Here is a 24,730-nt window from a genome sequence, read left to right as displayed (position 1 = left end):
AAAAGCAGTGGTTCCTACATCGACCCCTGTGGAACCCCACTGGTAACCAGCAGCCAGCCAGGATAGGATCCCTTCATTCCCACTCTCTGCTTTCTGTCAATTAACCAATGTTCCACCCACGCTAACAACAGGAATTCTGCAGATGCTGAAAATTCAAGCAACACACAGCAAAGTTGCTGGTGAATGCAGCAGGCCAGGCAGCATCTCTAGGAAGAGGTACAGTCGACGTTTCAGGTCGAGACCCTTCGGCAGTACGAACTGAAGGAAGAGTTAGTAAGAGACTTGAAAGTGGGAGGGGGAGGGGGAGATCCAAAATGATAGGAGAAGGCAGGAGGGGGATGGATGGAGCCAAGAGCTGGACAGGTGATTGGCAAAGGGGATATGAGAGGATCATGGGACAGGAGGCCCAGGGAGAAAGACAAGTGGGGGGGAAACCCTGAGGATGGGCAAGGGGTATAGTCAGAGGGACAGAGGGAGAAAAAGGAGAGAAAGAGAAAGGATGTGTGTATATAAATAAATAACGGATGGGGTACGAGGGGGAGGTGGGGCATTAGCGGAAGTTAGAGAAGTCAATGTTCATGCCATCAGGTTGGAGGCTACCCAGACGGAATATAAGGTGTTGTTCCTCCAACCTGAGTGTGGCTTCAGCTTTACAGCAGAGGAGGCCGTGGATAGACATATCAGAATGGGAATGGGATGTGGAATTAAAATGTGTGGCCACTGGGAGATCCTGCTTTCTTTGGCGGACAGAGCGTAGGCGTTCAGCAAAGCAGTCTCCCAGTCTGCGTCGGGTCTCACCAATATATAGAAGGCCACATCGGGAGCACCTGTCTCTTGCAAAAATGCCATCCCCTTCTCGCAATTCCTCCGTCTTCGCCGCATCTGCTCTCAGGATGAGGCTTTTCATTCTAGGACAAGGGAGATGTCTTCCTTTTTTAAAGAAAGGTGCTTCCCTTCTTCCACCATCAGCTCTGCTCTGAAACGCATCTCCCCCATTTCACGCACATCTGCTCTCACTCCATCCTCCCGACACCCCACTAGGAATAGGGTTCCCCTGGTTCTCACCTACCACCCCACCAGCCTCCGGGTCCAACATATTATTCTCCATAACTTCCGCTACCTCCAAAGGGATCCCACCACAAAGCACATCTTTTTGTTCCCCCCAACCTCTGCTTTCCGCAGGGATCGCTCCCTACGCGACTCCCTTGTCCATTTGTTCCCCCCCCCCATCCCTCCCCACTGATCTCCCTCCTGGCACTTATCCTTGTAAGCGGAACGAGTGCTACACATGCCCTTACACTTCCTCCCTTACCACCATTTAGGGCCCCAGACAGTCCTTCCAGGTGAGGCGACAATTCACCTGTGAGTCGGCTGGGGTGATATACTGCGTCCGGTGCTCCCGATGTGGCCTTCTATATATTGGCGAGACCCAATGCAGACTGGGAGACCGCTTTGCTGAACACCTACGCTCTGTCCACCAGAGGAAGCAGGATCTCCCAGTGGCCACACATTTTAATTCCACATCCCATTCCCATTCTGACATGTCTATCCATGGCCTCCTCTACTGTAAAGATGAAGCCACACTCAGGTTGGGGGAACAACACCTGATATTTCGTCTGGGTAGCCTCCAACCTGATGGGACTTCTCTAACTTACGCTAATGCCCCACCTCCCCCTCGTACCCCATCCGTTATTTATTTATATACACACATTCTTTCTCTCACTCTCCTTTTTCTCCCTCTGTCCCTCTGACTATAGCCCTTGTCCATCCTCTGGGTTCCCCCCCCCCCACTTGTCTTTCTCCCTGGACCTCCTGTCCCATAATCCTCTCATATCCCCTTTGCCAATCACCTGTCCAGCTCTTGGCTCCATCCCTCCCCCTCCTGTCTTCTCCTATCATTTTGGATCTCTCCCTCTCCCTCCCACTTTCAAATCTCTTACGAACTCTTCCTTCAGTTAGTCCTGACGAAGGGTCTCGACCTGAAACGTCGACTGTACCTCTTCCTAGAGATGCTGCCTGGCCTGCTGCATTCACCAGCAACTTTGATGTGTGTTGTTCCACCCATGCTAGTAACTCCCCTGTAATTCCATTGGCTCTTATCCTTTGTGGCACCTTGTCTAAGACCTTCTAAAAATCCAATTACACCACATCCACTGCATCTCCTTTGTCTACCCTACTTGTAATTTTCTCAAAAAAATTGCAGTAAGTTAGTCAGGCAGTGTTTTCCTTTCAGGAAACCATGCTGGGCTTGGCCTGTCTTGTCATGTGACTCCAGGTACCCCATAATCTCATCCCTAACTACCGATTTCAACAACTTTCCAACCATTGATGTCAGGCTAACAGACCTATAATTTTCTTTCTGCTGCCTCCCACTCTTCTTAAGTAGCGGAGTAACATTTGCAATTTTCCAGGCATTCGGTACAGTGCCAGGATTTATCAATTCTTGTAAAATCATTGCTAATCCTTCCACAATCTCTCCAGCTACTTCCTTCAGAACCCGAGGATGCATTCCATCAGGTCGAGGAGAGTTATCCACCTTCAGACCATTAAACTTCCTGAGCACCTTCTCAGTTGTAATTTTCACTGCACATACTTTACTTTCCTGACACTCTTGAATGTCCAGTACACTGTAGATGTCTTCCACTGTGAATAATGTAAACAACTGGATTAGCTTTCGAGGGAACCTAGATATGATAGACCTAAATAGCTTTCCAAATAAAAAAAGACCCATTGAAAATTGAAAACAACGATGTGATTCTTTCGAGGAGTTCATTAAATTGGTCACTAGATTCGACTGTTTCATTATCGCCATTGAATGATCATTTCGCATGCTGTCTGAGGATTTCCATATCAACTGGTCAAGTAGCCAATCCCCATGTGAATTCGACTTGAGCAAACAATGATCAATGTCTTCTGCTCTAAACAGCTCAAGTGATTGGATTTTGGGATGATGCAGAATTTTGATTGACATATAATAGATATTTCCATCAAATTACATGTCCTCAGTTTTTAATATCAGAAATCCTATCGCAGCTATAACATTGGTTGGGGTTACTTTAAACCACGAGAGTGTAAGAAAGTGCAAATAGTTTCTTACACTGATGGGAGAGTGAAAACAATGACTTGAGATCTTACAGAATCTGCAAAACATTACTAATATATTTTGTAAGTCTCGGTTCGATCACATTTATAACAAACTCCAGAGGTTCTGTGATACTGGAAATGCTGAGTAATGCACACAAAATGCTGGAGGAACTCAGCAGGTCAGGCAACATCTATGGAAAGGAATAAACAGTCGAGGTTTCAGACCAAATTCCTTCAGTGGTCCTAAAGGGACTATAACCAGGAACAGCTAATTGAAATTACAAAGCTCCTTTGCCACTGTTATTTTATTTTTCAAAGTATTGCAAATGGGGGGTGGGCTAGATGTTTCCAGGTGAAGCATTGAACAAATTGGCCGAATTGTCCTCCAGTATTTTATGATGTTATAGTCTTATATTGGGACATGCGAGCAAATGCCGGAAGAAGATTTAAGAAGAACATGTTTGGTTATAAGAAATCTCAGGATGAAGGCCGTAGAGCACACTTCAGCCCCTGGCATTGAAATCTAAAACTCAATCATTTCCGCCATCAGCTGGTGTGGGGAAGAATGGAAAGAAGGACAAGGGCTAGGCCAGGGGTCCAGAGTCACATGGGAGTAGGGCTGGTGAGGTGGGAGAAGACGGACAAACCGAGAACCGAGAAAGAGAGGGCGAGAGACAGGTGTCAATGCAAAGGTGAGGTGTGGGGAGCAGAGATGTGGAGATCAGAGACGTGTAACAGAGTCAGGGGTGGGCACAGACAGGGAACAATTTAGAGAGGGATAGGGGAAAGGGATTAGTATAATTTAGCGTCATGGGTACTAATATGTTGAACTGCTAAGCTATACTGCCCTGTGTTCTAAGAAAGGGGAATGAATGGGAATATGCAGAAAGAAAGGGAAGCAGTGGGCGGGGTACATATGTGTTAAGGCTTAGTGCCTTCATGGACAGTTATCAGCGGAAAACAAAACCGAATCCCACGGGTATTCCTCCAATATTTAAAATGGTTCCCAGAACAGTTCCTGCCACTTACCACTAGTCTTCCGTCTTGTTTTCATTACCATTATGGTTATTAAGGCAACTATGAGCAGCACTGTGACCAGCGTCCCTACGACAATATAGACCAGGGTGGAAGCAAAAAGCTGACCTATAAAATGAACCGCATCAGTTTGTAAATTACCGTTATAGACAGGACAGTTTCCATTAACATCAGCATCATATATTTATACACATAGATACTTATCGATGCCTACGTCCAATAACGAGATAGAGACATACATGAGCACGCACGCGGACCCACATGCTTTTCACAAAGGTCAGTGTTCTATAACTATACACAACTGCCACACAGACGCCAGCTTCTTATAAAATCACACAAGCAATTTTCATCAGTCCCAGCATCCCAGTCAAATACCAACTTACACAGGTAGCTGTTTATATATTATCTCGAACTTCCTATCACCACGGACGATCACACAAAAAGTTTTCATCACTGATAGACATAATTTAGATCACCCCCAGCTTCCTTCTCACATTGACATATTCACACATGTAGTACAAGGTCCTCAGCAGTGCATATTTCCTCGATTAGACTATAAGATTTCAGAGCAGGAATAGATCATTTGTCTCATTGCGTCAGCTCTGGCATTTCATCATGGCTGATCTGTCCTTATCTTCCACCTTCTCCCCGGAACTGTTCATGCCCTGACTAATTAAGAATCTATCAACTCTGCCTTAAAAATACTTAATGACTTGACATCCACAATGGTCTGTGGCAATGAATTCCAGTTTCACCACTCTCCGGCTGATTTCCTTCTCTCCTCCGTTCTAAATGTATATCTCTCAATACTGAGGCTGTGTCCTCTTGGCTTAGATTACCCCATCATAAGAAACATCATCTTCATATCCATTCTATGGGGGACTTGCAACCTTCCATAGATTTCAATGCGATCCCCACTCATTCTTCTGAATTCCAGTGAGTACAGGCCCAGAGCCATACACCAGTCATTGAAAGTGGGCATGCAGGTACAGCAGGCGGTGAAAAAGGCGAACGGTATGCTGGCATTTATAGCGAGAGGATTCGAGTACAGGAGCAGGGAGGTACTACTGCAGTTGTACAAGGCCTTGGTGAGACCACACCTGGAGTATTGTGTGCAGTTTTGGTCCCCTAATCTGAGGAAAGACATCTTTGCCAGAGAGGGAGTACAAAGAAGGTTCACCAGATTGATTCCTGGGATGGCAGGTCTTTCATATGAAGAAAGACTGGATGAACTGGGCTTGTACTCGTTGGAATTTAGAAGATTGAGGGGGGATCTGATTGAAACGTATAAGATCCGAAAGGGATTGGACAGGCTAGATGCGGGAAGATTGTTCCCGATGTTGGGGAGGTCCAGAACGAGGGGTCACAGTTTGAGGATAGAGGGGAAGCCTTTTAGGACCGAGATTAGGAAAAACTTCTTCACACAGAGAGTGGTGAATCTGTGGAATTCTCTGCCACAGCAAACTGTTGAGGCCAGTTCATTAGCTATGTTTAAAAGGAAGTTAGATATGGCCCTTGTGGCTACAGGGGTCAGGGGGTATGGAGGGAAGGCTGGGTTCTGAGTTGGATGATCAGCCATGATCATAATAAATGGCGGTGCAGGCTCGAAGGGCCGAATGGTCTACTCCTGCACCTATTTTCTATGTTTCTATGTTTCTATGATAAGCTTTTCAATCCCGGAAGCATTTTCGTGAACCTCCTTTGAAATCTCTGCAATGTTAGCATATCTTTTCTTAAAGAAGGGACTCAAAACTGCTCACAATACTTTAAGTGAGGCCTCACCAGCGCTAACAGCCTTAACGTTACATCCTTGCTTTTATATTCTAATCCTCTCAAAATTATTGCTAACATTATATTTGCCTTCCTCACCACTGACTCAATCTGCAATTTAACCTTTAGAGAATCTTGCACAAGGACTCCAAAGTCCATTTGCACCCCTAATTTTTCTTTTAATTTTCTCTTGATGTAGAAAATAGTCTACGCTTCTATTTCTTCTACCGAAGAACATGATAACAGACTTCTAGACAACATATTCCATCTGCCACTTCTTTGCTCATTCTCCTAATTGGTCCAAATCCTTTTGCATCCTCTCTGCTTCCTCAACACTGCATGGTGGTCCACCAATCTTCGTATTGGCCGCAAGCTTGGCCACAAAACCATCAATGCCCTCATAATCCTTGACATATAACGTAAAGAGATGCGGTCTCAACACTGACCCCTGTCAAGCACCACTACTCACCGGCAGCCAAGCACAAAATGTTCCCTTCACTCCCATCTGTTGCCTCCTGCCAATTAGTCAGTGTTCTTTCCTGTAATACCACGGGATCTTAACTTCTCAAGTAGCCTCATCTGTGGCACCTTGTCAAGGGCCTTTTGAAAATCCAACTACACAATATCAACCAATTCTCCTTTGTACTTCCTGCTTATTAGTAATTTAATAACTTTCAATGGATTTTAGCAAGTTTTCCCTCAACGAAAGCATGCTAACTTTGGCCTATTTTATCATATGCCTCCAAGTTCCCAGGAGCCACATTCTTAACAATTGACTGCAACAAATGCCGGATGACTGAGGTCAGACTAACTGGCCTATAATTTCCTTTCATCTGCCTCTCTCCCTTCTTCAAGAGTGGAGTGAATATATATACCTAATACTCTCTCTCAGAGAGAGAGAGAGAGAGAGAGAGAGAGAGAGAGAGCTATGGTGGCTCTGACATTTGCACAGTATTATAGTTGTTAACGTGGAGCAGAAAAAAAGATTATATAAATCTGGCGGGAGCAAAGGATGTTGGAAATGGCAGGGAGTGGCACCACGAGAGGGGTGTGGTACAGGTGACAGAGAAGAATTAGCACGGGTGTTGGGGAGCTCATGCAGAAACACCGGCCAAGTTGACTTGATTCCAAACAATTGGTTTATGGTCATTACCGAATGACCCTGTGTTGCTTCCTATGCTCTCTCCTCTCTTGACCCGTTTTCCCAACCATGACTCCCCTGTCCCTGTTCCTTTCCACTTTCAGTCTATAAGAGATCCATCTCAGTATCAGTTTTATCATCACGCACATGTCATGTTTTTTTTTTTGCAGCACCAGTACAGTATAATCCATAAAGATCGTGAGGTATAGGAGCAGTATTAGACCTTTAGACCCGTCGATCCTGTTCGTTTATTTTATCAAGGCTGATCCATTTTACCTCTCAGCCCCAACCTTCTACATTACTCCCATATCCAGTCATGCCCTAACCAATCAAGAATCTACATAAAGACTTGACCTCCACAGCTGACTGCGGCAATGAATTCCATAGATTTACTAATCCCTGGTTGGAGAAATTGCTTCTCATCTCCATCCTAAAAGGGCGCCGGTCTATTCTGAGGCTGTGTCCTCTGGTCTTAGACTCTCCCACCATAGGAAATGTCCTCTCCGTGTTGACTCTATCAGGGTATTTCACCATTCGATAGGTTTCAATTAGGTAACCTCTCATCTGAATTCCAGTGAATACAGGTCGAGTACCATCAAACCGCTTTTCCTATTGCGAGCTGTTTAATCCCTGAAATATTCTCGTGAATCTCCTTTGAGCCCTCTCTAGTTTAAGCGCATCCTTTCTAAGAATAAGGGCCCAAACCTGCTCACAATACTCCAGGTGAGGCCTCACCAGTGCTTAATAAATTTTCAAAATTACACACCTTATTTTTATATTCTAGTTCTCTCGAAATGAAAGCAAACATTGCATTCGGCTTTCTCACCACTGACTCAACCTAGAAATTAACTTTTGGGACTCCATACTCCCTTAGCTCCTCATTACCTCTGTACAGTGTAACTGTCTAAAGTATCCAAGCTAAAGTATATGTCAATATGCCGTATTTTTGTGCAGTACCGTACATATCCCCTCATCTCCCATTAATATCAATGTTGTAATTAATCACAGTGAATGGTTAAGGGTAACTGCTGAGGTGTACCTGCAACTCTTGAGTCCATCTCTTTTACCACAACTGAAATTTCACTCCTTCCTTTTCCAATCACATTTGTTGCTTCACAGATCCATGTGCCATTAACAGAGTAATCGATCTGTGTTATAAACAGGTGATTATCTTTGACATGAACGGTAGGAGGCAAGAACCCGGTCGACCTGCATTAAAAGAGATAATCGTCTATTAACAACACTTCACCTCTAACAGAATATGATAGACCGAGAGAATCGCTGGTCTGTGCAGTATACAAGCTGCCCTTTGGCCAACCCATGACTTATTGTTGGACCATTGATATGAAGCGCGCGTTCGCATTGTGCCCGTATCCTTCCATGAGTGGTCAATTTTTGTTCCTGTTTAAGTTGTCTTAGGCATAAGAACCGTATCTGATTCCCCCATCGTTTCTGGCACCATGTTCTGGATATCAATCAATATGTGGAAAAGCTTCCCTGGCAAATTCCCTTTAATAATTCCTCTGTATCATCTTAAGCCTGAGCTTTCTCTTTCATGTGCCTAACAAGGAAAATCAATTGCATCTCTTTACCATTTCTGTCCATCCCATATACACTCAGTCGCTTTCGCTCTGGAGAAAACGTGACCAACCAATCAAATCCGTCCCCATAACCAATGTCCCCAATGCAGGCAACACCATAGTGAGTCCCTTCTGCAATCTCCCCAAAGCAGCCAATTGTTTTCTGTAGTCTGGCGACCTGCGCTGCAAGCATTACTTTAAGAGCTTGCTAAACAGTTACAGCAAAACCCAGCTGTTGTATGGTACATCGCAGTCTATGACGGAAACTATGTCATATGTATTCTTCAACATGTCACACACTTATGCCATTGGTAGGAAAATACAAACTTGAACCTGAAGTCATATTCATCAAATCTCTATCATTTACTGATGTAATGTCTCATTTGATCTCCAACTTTGCTCCTGTCTGCGTTAATACTAATTTCTCAACACTCTGCCAAAGTGCCATAGTTTCCTATTATGTTAAAACCTGCTAAAATTAAAATGGTTTGTTTTATGTAAAGCTTTCGCTGTGATCCAATTAATTTTAAAGCTTTTCCCCATTGATCGTAAGCATATATAATGATCATGAATTACATTAGTATGATTTAGAACAAGTCAACTTACATTGTCCAGTGGTAGCTCGTAACTGGAGGATTTGCCTTGGCAAGGCATTCCAGGCTACGGTTAGAACTCTTTACATACCAGTTGCCATTGTACCCTCTAATTGTTACTTCTGGTCGGTCTGAAGGTAAAAAAAAAAGAAGCAAAAATGATTCCCTATCAGAATTTCATGCCGCCAATTGAAACAAATAATATGCAAAATAATGCCCTATCTAGAAATTTGAATAAGATCAACTTGATCTAGAGAAAATTCCTGCTGTGGCGAATTACTCAACTTTTAACTGGAGGCAGGGATCAAGCGGAAGATATTGGAATTTATTATCAGAAAATATCGAGAGTGTTTTCAGAAAATAACATTTCCGTTGTGTTGTCGTTTCCAGGCACACAATGTAACTTCTTTGATGACTGGATTTCCTGTACATTTAGCTGAAATATGTCTTCCTTTTCCCTTAACTGAGGATCCCTCAAAGACTGTGACCACGTCTCAGAAACGTGCTGCAAGGTTTGTTCTCACACTACCAGGGGCCATTAGTCCAAACTATGATAGCCTCCGCAATCAATGGAAATTCTCCTGCAATACAATCTGATAGTGATTTAACTACTGTCATAAAAGCGACAACGCAAGTGTCTTATCCTCTGTAAATATACCTGCACACTAGGAAGTATATATTTTCTTCAGGTGCATTGCAAGGAGCTAATTATACTCAGTGGCCACTTGACTTGGTACACTTCTACACCTGCTCGTTAATGCAAATAGTTAATCAGCCAATTCTGTGGCAGCAGCTTGATGCCTAAATGCATGCAAATATTACGAACAAACACTTCTTGGGCTATTAGCCCAATACAGGTATTGATTTGAACTGACGTTTCGATGACAAGGTCTTCCATCGTCATCAAGGATGATGCCTAGGCGTGTCTAGTCCGATAGGATATATACCCCAGTCATGATATATAGCACCGGATTAGACATGTCTTGCTATCATCCCTGATGAAGAACACAAAGTTTGTCATCGACAGGTGGGTTAAAAGCGATACCTGTCCTCCAAGAAGAGTTTATTCATCATATACACCGGGAAGGCCCTGTACCTTTTTTCATGCAGATATTGTCAGGAGGTTCAATTGTTGTTCAGACCAAACAACAGAATGTGGAGGAACTGTGCCCTAAGTGACCAAGACCGTGGAATGATTGTTGGTATCTCGGAAACTGCTAATTTCCAGGGATTTTCACGCATGACTGCCTCTCGACTTTACAGAACATAGTGCGAAGGAGAAAAAAAAACACAGCATCCTGCGGGTCGCAGTTCTGTTGGGGAAAACGCCTTGTTAATGAGTGAGGTCAGAGGAGAATGGCCAGACAGGTTCGAGCTGACAGGTAAGGAACATTTACTCTAATAATCACGCGTTTCAACAGTGAAGTGCTGAAGCATATCTCTGAACCGAAAATGTGTCGTATCTTTAAGTGGACGAACATACAGAAATGCACCCAGTGGTCACTTTATAGGTACCTCATGAACGTAATAAAGTAGCCACTGAGTCTATAATGTCATTGTGGGCAATACAAGAGAAAGAACAATGTCACAGAAATACACCACCATTATACTCTTTTCACGTCTTTGATAAGTGGATATGCTTAATACTGCAGATGAAATTTTAATTATTTATTATTTTGTCAATTGGCAAGACTTACACCTAATTGACAACGCCACAGTCAAATCCATTACGTTGGTGAATGCGTTGTGCGACACAAGGCAGGTCACATTCTTCCCATCGTCCATCCTGGTTGGCATGATTCTGTACTGGCTGAGAATGGTCACCGTTCCATTTGCGTTTTCCATCCTTATAAACGTGGCGTTCCCTGGAATTCTGTCACTCCAACTTATAACTGCGGCTGGTTTCCCATTGGCTGCCGTACAGTGGGCGACTGGTGCTTCGGAGAATGAAGCAACTGCTGGGACCACTAACAACTCAGTCAAAGGTTTCACTGAGGATAGAAGAATAAAGTGATAAATCAGATTATTGTACTTACATCCACAGAGGTACAGAGAAAATAAATATTTGGTCCGCCACTAAACTGAAGATTCTTGGGAAACAGAAAAGTCTGAATGTAGATAACTCACTTGGATAAGGTAGATTACAAAAGGTAGCTGGAGAGATTGTAGGAGGATTGGTAATGATCTTTCAAGAATCACTGGATTCTGGAATGATTCCGGAAGACTAGGAAATTGCAAATGGCACTCCACTCTTCAAGAAGGGAGAGATGCAGAGGAAAGGAAATTGTAGGCCAGTTAGTCTGAACTCAGTGATTAGGAAGATGTTGGAGTCGATTGTTAAAGATGTGATTTCGGGGTACTTGGAGGCACATGATAAAAGAGGCCATAGTAAGCATGGTTTTCTCAGGGGAAAAATCTTGCTTGACAAATCTGCTGGAATTCTTTGAAAATATAACAAGCAATATAGACAAAGGAGAATCGGTTTAAATTGTATAATTGGAATTTCAGAAGGCCATTTTCAAGGTGCCACACATGAGGTGCTTAACAAGCTGAGAGATTATGGTATTACATGAATGATTCTAGCATGGATAAAGCAGTAGCTGATTGACAGGAGGCAAAGTGTGGGAATAAGCGGAGTTTTTTTCTGGTTGACTGCTGGTGACTAGAGGAGTTGTGTTTAACTATGTTGGAAGCAATTATTTTTACTGTACCTTTTATGTCACTGATTTCAATGATGGGACTAATGGCTTTGTTGCAAACCTTGCAAAGGATGTGAAACTAGGTGGAGGGGCAGGTAATTTTGAGGAAATATGGGTGGGATCTTTTGAAAGATAGACAGATTTGGAGAATGAGCAAAGAAGTGGCGTATGGAATAGAGTGCCAGGAAGTGTATGGTTATGTACTTTGGTAGAAGAAATGAAAAACAGAGAGAAAATACAAAAATCTGAAGTGCAAACGGATTTGGGAGTCCTTGTGCAAAATTCTCTAAAGGTTGATTTGTAGGTTGAGTCTGTGGTGAGGAAGGCAAATGCAATGCTAGCATTCATTTCAAGAGGGCTAGAAAATAAAAGCAAGGGTGTAATGTTGACACTGGTGTGATCTCATTTTGAGTATTATGTGCGGTTTGGGGCACTTTATCTTAGAAAGAATGTGCTGGAATTGGAAAGAGTTCCAAAGAATTTCGGGAAAATAATCCCAGGATTAAATGGCTTGCAATCGGAAGAGCGTACGATGGCTCTGGGCCGGTGTTCACTATAATTTAGAAGAATAAGGTGACCTAATTGAAGCCAATCAAATTCCGAAAGGCCTTGATAGACTGGATGTGCAAATGATATTTCCCATAGTGGGAGAGTCTACAATCAGATTGCACTGCCTCAAAATAGAGTGGCGATTTGTTAGAACAGAGATGAGGAGTAATTTCTTTAACCAGGGACTGATGAATCTGAGGAATTCATTGCCACAGGCAGCTCTGGAGACCATGTCTTTATGTGTATTGAAGGCAGAGGTTGGTAGGTTCTTTGTTGTTCAGGGCATGAAGCGATATGGGACAGGGCGGGGGGGGGGAGGAGGCAAGAGATTGAGGCCGAAAGGAAAAATCGATCATCTAGAATGAAATGGTGGAGCAGCCTCGATGGGTCGAATGACCTAATTTTACTCCTGTATCTTATAGAACATGGAGCATAGAAAACCGACAGCACAATATCGGCACTTCGGGCCACAATGCTGTGCCAAACATATGCTTACTTTAGAAATTACCTAGGTTTACCCATAGCCCTCTATTTTCCTAAGCTCTTTTTATCTATCCAGCTGTTTCTTAAAAGACCCTATCATATTCGCCTCCACCACCGTCGCCAGCAGGCCATTCCATGCACTCACCACTCTCTGCGTAAAAACTCTACCCCTGATATCTCCTCTGAACCTACTTCCAAGCACCTTAAAACTGTGCCCTCTTGTGATAGCCATTTCAGCCCTGGGAAAAACCTTCTGACTATCTACACAGTCAATGCCTCTCATCATCTTGTACACCTTTATCAAGTCACTTATAATCCTCCGTCGCTCCAAGGAGAAAAGACTGAGTTCACTCAACTTATTTTCATAAGGCATGCTCCCCAATCCAGGCAGCATCCTTGTAGATCTGCTCTGTACCCTTTCTATGGTTTCCACATCCTTCCTGTAGTGACCTGACCGGAACTGAGCACAGTACTCCAAGTAGGGTCTGACCAGGATCCTATGTAGCTGCAACATTACCTCTCGGCTCCTAAACGTATTCCCACAGTTGATGAAGGCCAATGCACCGTATGCCTTCTTAACAATAGAGTCAACCTGCACAGCAGCATTGAGTGTCTTATGGACTCGGACCTCAAGATCCCTCTGATCCTCCACACTGCCAAGAGTCTTACCATTAATACTATTTTCTGCCACCATATTTGACCTACCAAAATGAACCACCTCACACTTATCTGGGTTTAACTCCATCTGCCACTTCTCAGCCCAGTTTTGTGTCCTATTGATGTCACGCTGTAACTTCTGGCAGCCCTTCACACTAACCACAATGCCCCCAACCTTTGTATCATCAGAAAATTTACTAACCCATCTTCATTCAGGTCATTTATAAAAATCACGAAGAGAACGGGTCCCAGAACAGATCCCTGAGGCACACTACTGGTCACCAACTTCCATGCAGTATATGACCCGTCTACAATCACTCTTTGCCTTCTGTGGTGAAGCCAATTCTGGATCCACAAAGCAATGTTCTCTTGGATCCCATGCTTGCTTACTTTCTCAATAAGCCTTACATGGGTACCTCATCAAATGCCTTGCTGAAATCCATATGCACTACATCTACTGCTCTACCTTCATCACTGTGTTTAGTCACATCCTCAAAAAATTCAATCAGGCTCAATCAGGCATTTGTCAAAGCCATGCTGACTACTCCTAATTATATTATGCCTCTCCAAATATTCATAAATCCTGCCTCTTTCTCTTTTCCATCAACTTACCAACCATTGAAGTAAGATTCACTGGTCTATAATTACCTGGGCTATCTCTACTCCCTTTCTTGTATAATGGAACAACATCCACAACCCTCCACTCCTCCGGAACCTTTCCTGTCCCCATTGATGATGCAAGGATAATTGCCAGAGGCTCAGCAATCTCCTATCTCGCATCCCACAGTAGTCTGGGGTACATCTCATCCGGTCCCGGACTTGATGCTTTCCAAAAGCTCCAGTACAACCTATTTCTTAATATCTATATGCGCAAGCTTTTCAGCCCCTTGGACGTCATCCCTACAGTGGCCATGATCCTTTTCTGTAGTGAATACTGAAGCAAAATATTTATTAAGTATCTCTGCTATCTGCTCCAGTTCCATACACACTTTTCCACTGTCATACTTGATTGGTCCTATTCTTTCATGTCTTATCCTCTTGCTCTTCACATACCTTGTAGAATGCCTTGGGGTTTTCCATAATCCTGCCTGCCAAGTCCTTCTCTTGGTCCCTTCTGGCTCTCTTAATTTCATTGTTAAACTCCTTCCTGCTAGCCTTATATTCTTCTAGATCTCTATCATTACCTAGTTTTTTTTAAACCTTTCATAAGCTTTTCTTTTCTTCTTGACTAGATTTTCAGCAAGCTTTGTACACCAATGTTCCTGTACCCTACCATCCCTTCCCTGTCTCATTGAAATGTTCTATGCAGAACTCCATGCAAATATTCCTTGAACAATTGCCATATTTCTGCTATACCTTTCCCTGAGAACATCTGTTCCCAATGTATGCTTCCAAGTTCCTGCCTGATAGCCTCAAATTTCCCCTTACTCCAATTAAACACTTTCCGAACTTGTATATTTCTATCCCACTCCAATGTCAATGGTAAAGGAGGTAGAATTGTGATCACTATCTCAAAAATGTTCTCCCACTGAGAGATTTGACACCTGACCAGATTCATTTCCCAATATCAGATCATGTACAGCCTCGCCTCTTGTTGGCTTATCTCCATATTGAGTCAGGAAACATTCCTGAACACACCTAACAAACTCCATCCCATCTTAATCCATTGCTCTATGGAGATGCCAATCAGTATTTGAGAAATTAAAATCTCCCACCTCGACAACCCTGCTATTATTACACTCTTCAAGAATCTGTCTCCCTCGCTGCTCCTCCATGTCCCCGTTACTATTGGGTGGTCTATAAAAAAACACCCAATAGAGTTATTGACCCCTTCCTGATCCCAGCATCCACCCACAGAGACTCCGTATACAATCCCTCCATGACTTCCCCCTTTTCTGCAGCCGTGACTCTATCTCTGATCAGCAGCACCACGCCTTCACCTCTTTTGCCTCACTCCCTCCCTGTCCTATCTAAAACATCTAAGGCCTGACACTAACCATTTCTGCCCCTGAGCTATCCAAGTCTCTGCAAAGGCCACAACATCATAGCTCCAAATACCACGCCCTAAACTCATCCGCTTTGTTCATGATTCTCCTTGAATTAAAATGGACGCATCTCATAGAATTGGTCTGAGCGCGTCCCTTCTCTGTCACCTGCCTGTCCTCCCTCTCTCACTGTCTGCAAGCTTTTTCTATTTGTGAGCCAACCACCCCTTCCTCCATCTCTTCTGTTCGGTTCCCACCCCCTAGCAATTCCCTAGTAGCCTTAGCAAACCTCCCCGCCAGGATATAGGTCCTCCTCGGATTCGTGTAACCTGTCCTTTTTGTACATGCCCCAAAGGAGGTCCCAATGATCCAGAAATCTGAATCCCTGTCCCCTGCTCCAATCCCTCTGCCACGTATTTATCCTCCACCTCACTCTATTCCTGTACTCACTGTCACGTGGCACAGGCAGTAATCCCGATATTACTACCTTTGTGGTCCTGCTTCTCAGCTTCCTTCCTAACTCCCTGTAGTCTGTTTTCAGGACCTCCTCTCTTTTCCTACCTGTGGTCCTATCATTTTATTAATCTCACTTCCATTTTCTTGAGCCTTTTGTCAAACCAGGCAATCAAGAATGGAATTTTCTCTGTATTCTTCTCTGTAGAAACTAATAAAAAATATTGGAAAGGGAATGGAATTGCTATTTTTCATTAATGTACTTAATAAACCGATAAATACGAGTACAGTCTCTACATGAATGAATGCACCACGATTGTTAGGAACCGTATAAAACAATTCATTCAGAACAACTCTGTATTCAGAGTTCCCCAGCCACAAGATCTCAATGATCTACGAGATTCGCAAAGGCTGAGGGCCAGATCCCTGACCTGGATGACTGACACTCAGAATAAAAACCGACGCGGCAGACTCTAATAACGTAACAACGGCTGTCATTCTCCCATTTCGCTGTAAAAATGGGTAAGATATCTCTGTCTCTTGATGGTGAGAGAGCGAGAGAGAGATCCAGGGGTGTGTTGAACTGTCAGGTAAAGATTAGTTTTTGTTGGCTACAAATCATGGTCTCTCTTTGGGGGGCTTTGCTGTTGCTTAGTGGGTGGTGGCGCTGACGCCTTTTGCTGAAACGGACGTGGGGGGGGGAGGTGGAAGTTGCGTTGCGTTGATGCTTGTTGTTGCTTGCGCAGGGGAGAGGGGAGAGGAGGCTTTGGAGTTCTATCTTATTTCTGTCGTTTATTCTTTTGGAGTTCTGTTTTTCATGGATATCTGCAAAGACAAGTATTTCAGGTTGTATACTGTATACATTGAACTCTCACAGTCCTGAACACCCTGTGATTTCAGTCTTTGAGACAGAACTGAGGTACGGTGAACCCACGGAAAGCATCCGGCCAAGATGGGGTGCCTGGCCGAATACCAAAGATCTGTACCGATCAACTAGATGGAGTGTGCATGGATGTCTTTGACGTCTTGCTTCGGCAGTCTGAGATATCCGCCTGCTTTAAGCAGGCTTCGGTTATACTGCTGCCCAAAAAGAACATGGTACCCTGCCTCAATAACTATCGTCCAGTATCATTTACATCTAGTACGATGAAATGCATTGAGAGGTTGTAATGAAGCATATCTACAGCTGACTTGGATCCGCTCTAATTTTTCGACATAGCAGGCCTACAGTAGATGCCATTTCATTGGCTCTTCTCTCGACGCTGGAACAGCTGAACACCAAAGGGTATACTTCAGGAGTAACAACAACTCGGCATTCAATACCATCATCCACTCAAAACTAACCAATACGCTTCAAGACCTCGACCGCAATATCTACTTGTACAATTAAATTCTCGATCACGCATATGCAGACCCAAATCAGATTGGCAACAGCATCTCCTCACAATCTCCATTAACAGAAGTGCACCGCAGGGCTGTGTGCTTAGCCCCCTGCTCTACTCGCTTTATACTTCATGAGTGTGAAGCTAAGCACAGCTCCCATGTCATATTTAAATTTTCTGAAGACACGACTGTCGGTGAATGAATCAAACGTGGCGACGAATCAGCACATTGGAGGAAGATTGAAAATCTGGCTGAATATTGCCACAGCAGCAACCTTTCACTCGATGTCAGAAAGACCGAGAAGCTGATTATTGACTTTAGGAGGAGGAGTCCGGAGATCCATGAACGTCCTCATCTTGGGGTCAGAGATGGAGAGGGTCAGCAATTTTAAATTCCTCTGCGTTACCACTTTAGAAGATCAGCGCGAAAGTGCAATAACGCAGAAAGTATAGCAGTGCCTCTACTTCCTCAGGAGCTTGCGAAGATTCAGCACGGCATCTGAAAGTTTAACAAATTTCTATAGATGTTTGGTGGAGAGCATATTGCCTGGCTGCATCACAGCCTGATATAGAGACAACAATGCCCTTGCAATGGAAAGCCCTAAAAACGTAGTCGATACGGCCCAGTCCATCAACGCTAAAGTCCTCCCCGCCACTAAGCTCATCTACACCGAGCGCTCTTACAGGAATATACATCATCGGGGACCGCAACCACCCAGACCTCGCTCTGTTCTCGCTTCTACCATCAGGAAGAATGTATATGGGCCTCAGGGCTAACACCACCAGTTTCAGGAACAGCTGTTACCCTCAACCATAAAGCTCTTGAAGCAGAAGTGATAACTTTATTTAACTTCACTCGCCCCATCACTGAACTATTCCCAGAATCTATAGGCTCAGTTTCAACGACTCTTCATCTCATATTCTCGATGTTTATAGCTTGTTTGTTATTACTCTTTTATATATTTTCGCAGCTCAAGTTGGTAAAACCTGAGGTATGGGCATAGCCAAGCACAGTCAGCTCTCAATTACTAAGACATTTTCGGACTATTCTAATTGTTTTTAGTATTGTGGTTTTCTAAAAAATTACATAAATGGTGCTGTGTAGTCCTAACTGTTTAATGCTATTGCGTGGTGTCTTTGGGATGATATCAGTTGTAGATATCACTTTCGGAACAATATATACCCTGTTCATGGTCCAAAATTTTTCAGTTTTCTCTTTCAATTATTATTATTGCAACTGTTTTTTTTTCTCCGTTCTAGCTGGTAAAACGGGAGGTAAGGGCATAGCCAAGCCCACTCATTTCTCAAATGCTAGGAACTATCGGACTATTCCAGAGGTTTTTAGTATTGTGGCTTTCTGACGATTTGCATAGACATCGCTGTGTAGTCTTAATTATTTAATCCTATTGGGCAGTGACTTTGGGATGACACCATATGTAGATATTACAAGTGGGACAATGTATACGTTGTTCATGTTCCATAGTCTTTCAATTTCCTCTTTTAATTCAGCATATTTCAGGTGTTTTCCACTTATTGACTGACGTATTTGATGTGTGTTTGGAATTGCTGTACATAATAAGTTGTTCTTGTTTATTTTGTATTATTATATCCTGACGGTCATTATGTATTATTTCTCGTTCGTAGTTCTACAGCTTGTTTTGCTTTGTGCATGGTTTCTCCACCCTGTTGGTTGTAGTCCTTCATTGATTCTATCGAGTTTCTTGGATTTACTATGTATTCCCGCAAGAAAACTAATCTCAAGGTTGCATATGGAAATACGTACTTCGATGATAATTTTATTTTGAACTTTGAACTTTGAACATGTTCACAATTCCATTATAAACTGTGTTCATTGACTGCAGTAGGAAAATAGCCCAGCCGATTCACCAAATCTGCCATAAGTATTGGGCATCCATCTGCTCTTCTCCCAGATTCCTCGCACACCATCATCTCATCATCTGCCCACTCACTTGTCCCACGGCTGCCCTTCCACCGATTTAACACCGTGGTCAAGTACCTTTACACCATGAAGGCAACCGGAGCGCCAGCAGAAACACAAATTTCCACAGAGACAAAATGAATATATTTTTCTCTTACTTATATCCTTTACACGAGAACATCAATGCAGCGGCAAGAAGAACAATTTTAACTCATTAATTCAAAGAATGGGAAGAGAAACACTGCATTTTCTTCATCAAATACTCATAAATGCATTTAAAACAATATATATCAAACGTGGAACTATTTTACCAACATTTATGGGATATTGACATCACTAGAACGACGAGAATTTACTGCGCATCTTAATTGCTTTTGAGTAAACGACAGTCAGCTAATGACTTGAACCGGTGCAGTTGGCTGTCGAAGATTCCCCAGCAAAGACACATGTGCTTTTATATGGTCAGACCTAGTGACGTTGAGGAAGAAACAAAAAAATTACCAAGTAGGGTATATGTTAATTAGACGAGGAACGACAAAATGGACGCCATTCAGCTGATAGAAGGCGCAGGGGAACACTGGGCGTTGCTGCCTGGGGAGTAAGGGCTGTGCATTTTGTCCATCGTGAGAATGGGCATTGCACTGCTAGCAGAGGGAATAAATATTTAGGCTGTTTGATAAATTGGTGAAAGAAACGTGCTCTGTTTGAATGATGTTAGAACTGAACTCGCACAGCAGGAGATCACTCGTAACCTCTGCCTCGTGGATGGTAGAAATAGTCTAGGTTGTCAGTTGATTATTGTAACTTACCCTGCATCTAATCCGCCTATATATCCATAGTGTTTATATGGCAGGCCAAACTGAATTGCTGGTTAATGTTTACCCTCCAGAGTTTGATGGCATGGAACTCAGCTGCAGCAATTTGTATTGATTTTCCAGCGGAGTCGATTAGACTCTTTGTTGAATCTGGCAACGCAATGGGGTGAATGGTGCAAGCCTATATGTTACTGAATTGTGCCTGCATAGGGAAATTGGCTGTTGTATTGACCCGTAACAGATATTTTGCGAATGAAATGTAATACTATGCAGTTATCAGCTTACATCTCTACTTCAGATGAATCAGTAGAAGATGATCGTGTCAAGGCCATTGATCCATAGAACTCCTACAGTGATGTCTTAGTCTGACATTATAGACCAGAGCTACACCCCTGCTATTCTATATGAGGTGTAAATCCAAGTACTGGGGTATTTTCTCTCAGATTATCAGAAATCACAGAATTGGTGCAAGTGCCGCCCCACCGAGATATAAGTACAGAAAGGAATTGTCTTATCCGACTCCCAAAATGGTCTGACAGTAACAACTTCTGGCCATAACCTCCCTCATTCCCTTGGTTTTCCAATGGTCACAGTCTCTCCTTCCCCTTCCCCTTCCCCTTCCCTCAAAGAAATAACGTTACGTCTTATACCCGTTGATCCGTTATAACCTACAGCTCAGTTATAGATTCTCACTCCGGGGAAACATTCTCTTCAAGTCCAAGATCATATGTTTGTCCCAGTCACGTGACATTTTATAACAGGAGTAGTACTATAGACTATTCTAAATAGTAATAAATATGATATAATATTCCATAATTATAAACGGCAACACTTTGTTAGTTGCTCCTAATTACCGGTTGTTATGTGCTGTAATATTTTGCAAATGATGCTCCAGGACCCGTCAAAGCCTTGCAGGTTCAGAACATTGTAATCTTTCGGGAGTTACATATCGTATTCTTTTGATTTTGAAAGTTACCAACACATAGGATATTTCCCACAAGGTACTCAATTTATTCGATATTCATCCATTGAAGTCAGCTGTCAATATTCTTTTGAATCGTCCAAATGTGCTTGGTACAGTTTGGTAGCTGCGCTACCGGAAAAAGTAATGACCCTAAGTTCTCTGCCTTTCTCCAATAAACTGTAAACTGTATAGTGAGCACCCCTGTGGCATTCAGCTGAATAGTGTACAGCTACTTAGAACTATTATTCTCTCCTCGTCGATCGGCATTTGACTAAATTAATTACGTTTGCAATAGTGCATTATACTGAAAGTTTTCTCGAATGTGGGCAATGGTTGAAACTTAAAAGGAGGGAGTTAACTATTTCATTTCCCTTGACTACTTTTATTAGAACCGGAAAGAGAGAATTATAGTTCTCAGTTGTCATCTATAATTTGATTCCTACCTAGAACAGTCAGATTTGTTTTGGATTCATGCTTGCCGTTGGGAAATGTATTAACTTCGCAGTAGTAGAGGCCTTCGTCACCCAGCTGCAAGGGGTCGATGGTCAGCGTGCAGTCTGCAGGAGTGGTATTGGTCAAACTAAATCTATTCGAGCCAACGGGATAACTAGTCCCAAACTGTGGGTTGTACACAGCCAAGTTCACGTTCCCGGTCTCAGCTTTCTTCAACCACGTGATCTGCACCAAATTCAGGTTCCTGGTGTCAGAGGTAAAACAACAAGGCAGTCGGACTTCATTCCCAGCGATTCCTGTTATAAAATCCTCCACCTTAACCATCTGAATTCCGAGAACTGTGGAAAAGAGAAATTAAGGAAAGTGATTCTCAGGACAACTCAGCAACTTTTTTTTCCAAACGAACGCGAGATGACATCTGTTTATCAAGCAATTAGCCATTTGATTATCATTGGAGTTACCTAAATCGACATCACTTTTTCAGACGTACAGCACAGAAAGGAGGCCTTCAGCCCGATGCGTCCATGCCGACGAAGTTGCCCTTTTCCGACTTCATTTATTTGGCCTGAACCCCAGCAGCTGTTCGAATGCCTTAATATTATAAACTGCACTGGCCTTTGTAGCTTCCTCTGTCAACTTGCTTCATTACACCCACCACACTCTGTATGAAACAGATGTCCGTCGGGGACCCTTTATATTCTACCTCCTCACGTTAAATCTACGCTTTCCAATGTTGGACTCCACCACCAACTCCCACCCCCCACCCCCCACTCTCGGGAAAAACAAGGTGACCATCCAGCTTATCTCTGCCCCTCGTGATTTCATAAACAAATATAAGGTCTCCACCTTAGCACCTACGCTCCAGAGGGAATAGTCCCAGCCTATTCAGTCTCTCCTTATAATTGAAATCTTGGCAATATCCTGCTGAATACTTCTGCACTCTTTACAAATTAATGACATTAATGCTATACCTAGTTACCGGAACTGCACACAATATTCTCAGCAACGCCCAACATAACTACTATATCACATTCCCGAAAGATAGTTGTTCTGGCTTCTTGGATGGGGAACCTCAATGCGGGAAGTTGAAATTATTCTTCCTTTGGATTACCGTATGTGGGCCCTTTTAGGAATTTTCAGTCAATTCTTCCATAGTTAAAAGATTAGTAAGCGCGTCGCGCGTTTATAAATGCCATTGAAACATAGACGCAGGCAGCTGACGGAATCGCTCGTCGAAGTCAGGCCGACTGACTGTCGACGGCCCTGCTGAAATCATGAATAATTACAGTAAATAGTAAGAAAGTTCAGTAAGTCAGCCAACATCTGTGCGAGGAAGTGACCGATTCCACCCCCCCCCCATCCCACCACCGCCCCCCCCACACACACAACCCCGGGAACCTAGGTCTAAACGAATGCAGATCACGTCTCATTAAACCGACTTCTCTTTCAACAGATGCTCCCCGACTTCCCAAATTTTTCCATAATTTTTTGTTTATGTTCAGATTTCTTGTAGTTTTTAAAACTTCAATTTATTGACAAAATCAATGTTTTTGGAAGTGCTCGAGAATGAACCTCGGAGTCTTTGATCTGTGACACAAAAATATGAATTAGCTCATACCTAAACAGGTAGCAACCTTTAAAGCATTCAGCTCAGATCAAACGACTAAAGCAGCCGTTGTAAACAACCCTGCAGTATCCATGACAAGTAAATCCGCTCAGACGTTAAAATTAACGTGAACCGTTGTCCTGGTTTTCTAAACGTACCTCCGAGAAAAGTGAACTGAAACAATATCCAACATAACTGAAGCATTCCCGATACGATTTCAGCATTGGCAAAGAACGTTTCCTTTGAGTTGTTGAAATTAAGCTTTGAACTTCGGGCTCTAGCTGACGTTCAGTTTCTGCATCGCTCTTATTTGTGGTTACTGCTCACTTTACACAAGAAAAGTGGAATTGAACATGGTTCTTGGCGCACGACCTAACAGCCAATCATGGTGGATCTCTTAGATCCAAACAGCACTTGCAGCATTTTTATAAGTAACTGGAGTAAAGCACGGATTCCTCCTAGCCAATCGTCTGCCTACCGATTTCATTTCTTTCAACTTGCAAACATAGCTGGATTATTTTTGTTTGTTTGAATTTCAGGAAGGCAGAACGTAGAGAAACAATTTGTTTGACACATATTTACGAATGATTTTGTTCCTCCGGTGTTTTGGGAGAAAAATTCGGAAAACATTAGTTCCTTTTTCATAGGGTAATAGAGAAGTACAGCACAGAAACCGGCTCTTGGGCCCATCTAGTCCATGCTGAAACCATTTAAACTGCCTATCGACCTGCACCGGGACCCCTGCACCTGCACCTCAATACCCCTCCTATCCATGCACCTATCTAAGCTTCTCTTAAACGTTGAAATCAAGCTCTCATGCACAACTTGTGCTGGCAGCTCACTCCATGCTCTCATGGCCCTTTGAGTGAAAAAGTTTCTCCTCATCTTCCGCATAAAGTTCTCACCTTTCTCTCTTAAACCACGACCTCTGGTCCAGTCCCAGCCAACCTCGGTGGGAAAAGCCTGCTTCCTTTTCCCCATCTATACCACTCATAATTTTGTCAAATCACCTCCCAGTTTTCTATGTTTAAAGAATACATTCCTAACTTATTCAATCTTTCCTTATAACTCAGGTCCTCCAGACGTGGCAATTTTCTCTGTACTCTTTCAACCTTGTTTACATTTCCCCTGTAGGTAGTTAACCAAAACTGCACACAATACTCCAGATCAGGCCTCACCAACGCCTTATACAACTTCAATTTCTTGTATTCAATACATTGATTTCTGAAGGTCAATGTGCCAAAAGCTTTTTTTTAAACGATCCTAACTACCTGTGCTGCCATATTCAAAGAATTGTGTGCCTGTATTCCCAGATCACTTTTTTCTACCTGTTATGTACCCCATAACTGGGTTGCCAAACCAGCAGGAATGGATCACTCAGTTGGAGTCTGGATTACTAGAACTAAGAAAGTTTTATTAAAGAAGCAAACAACACAGTACTCTAATCAAAAGGATAATAAATACAACAGTTCAGCAATGATAAACACACATGTACATAGAATTAAGATAACAGGATCAATCAAGCTCTATCGTTGTCTAGGG

The 24,730-nt window shown here is 43.1% G+C and overlaps 1 protein-coding gene across 3 annotated transcripts in view; it reads right to left on the bottom strand.

Annotated features, from left to right (window-relative positions):
• The window catches only part of LOC134350224 (nectin-1-like), a 63,193-nt gene that overhangs the window by 8,775 nt on the left and 29,688 nt on the right, over positions 1 to 24,730 (bottom strand). Inside the window, exons 1-6 of one of the 3 annotated variants that reach the window (XM_063055230.1) lie at positions 23,347 to 23,566; positions 21,573 to 21,920; positions 10,901 to 11,194; positions 9,217 to 9,334; positions 8,070 to 8,239; positions 4,114 to 4,227 (exon numbers count right to left, since the gene is read on the bottom strand). In XM_063055230.1, coding sequence (XP_062911300.1) covers positions 4,114 to 4,227; positions 8,070 to 8,239; positions 9,217 to 9,334; positions 10,901 to 11,194; positions 21,573 to 21,920; positions 23,347 to 23,392 — 1,090 coding nt within the window. In that variant the 5' untranslated portion in view covers positions 23,393 to 23,566. The other 2 variants (XM_063055232.1, XM_063055231.1) reach the window with 2 other exon arrangements.

The sequence above is a fragment of the Mobula hypostoma genome, chromosome 8 (genome assembly GCF_963921235.1).
Source record: "Mobula hypostoma chromosome 8, sMobHyp1.1, whole genome shotgun sequence".
NCBI lineage: Eukaryota > Metazoa > Chordata > Chondrichthyes > Myliobatiformes > Myliobatidae > Mobula > Mobula hypostoma.
The sequence above is the reverse complement of the archived record's forward strand: the minus strand, read 5'-3'. Positions and strand labels throughout refer to the sequence as shown.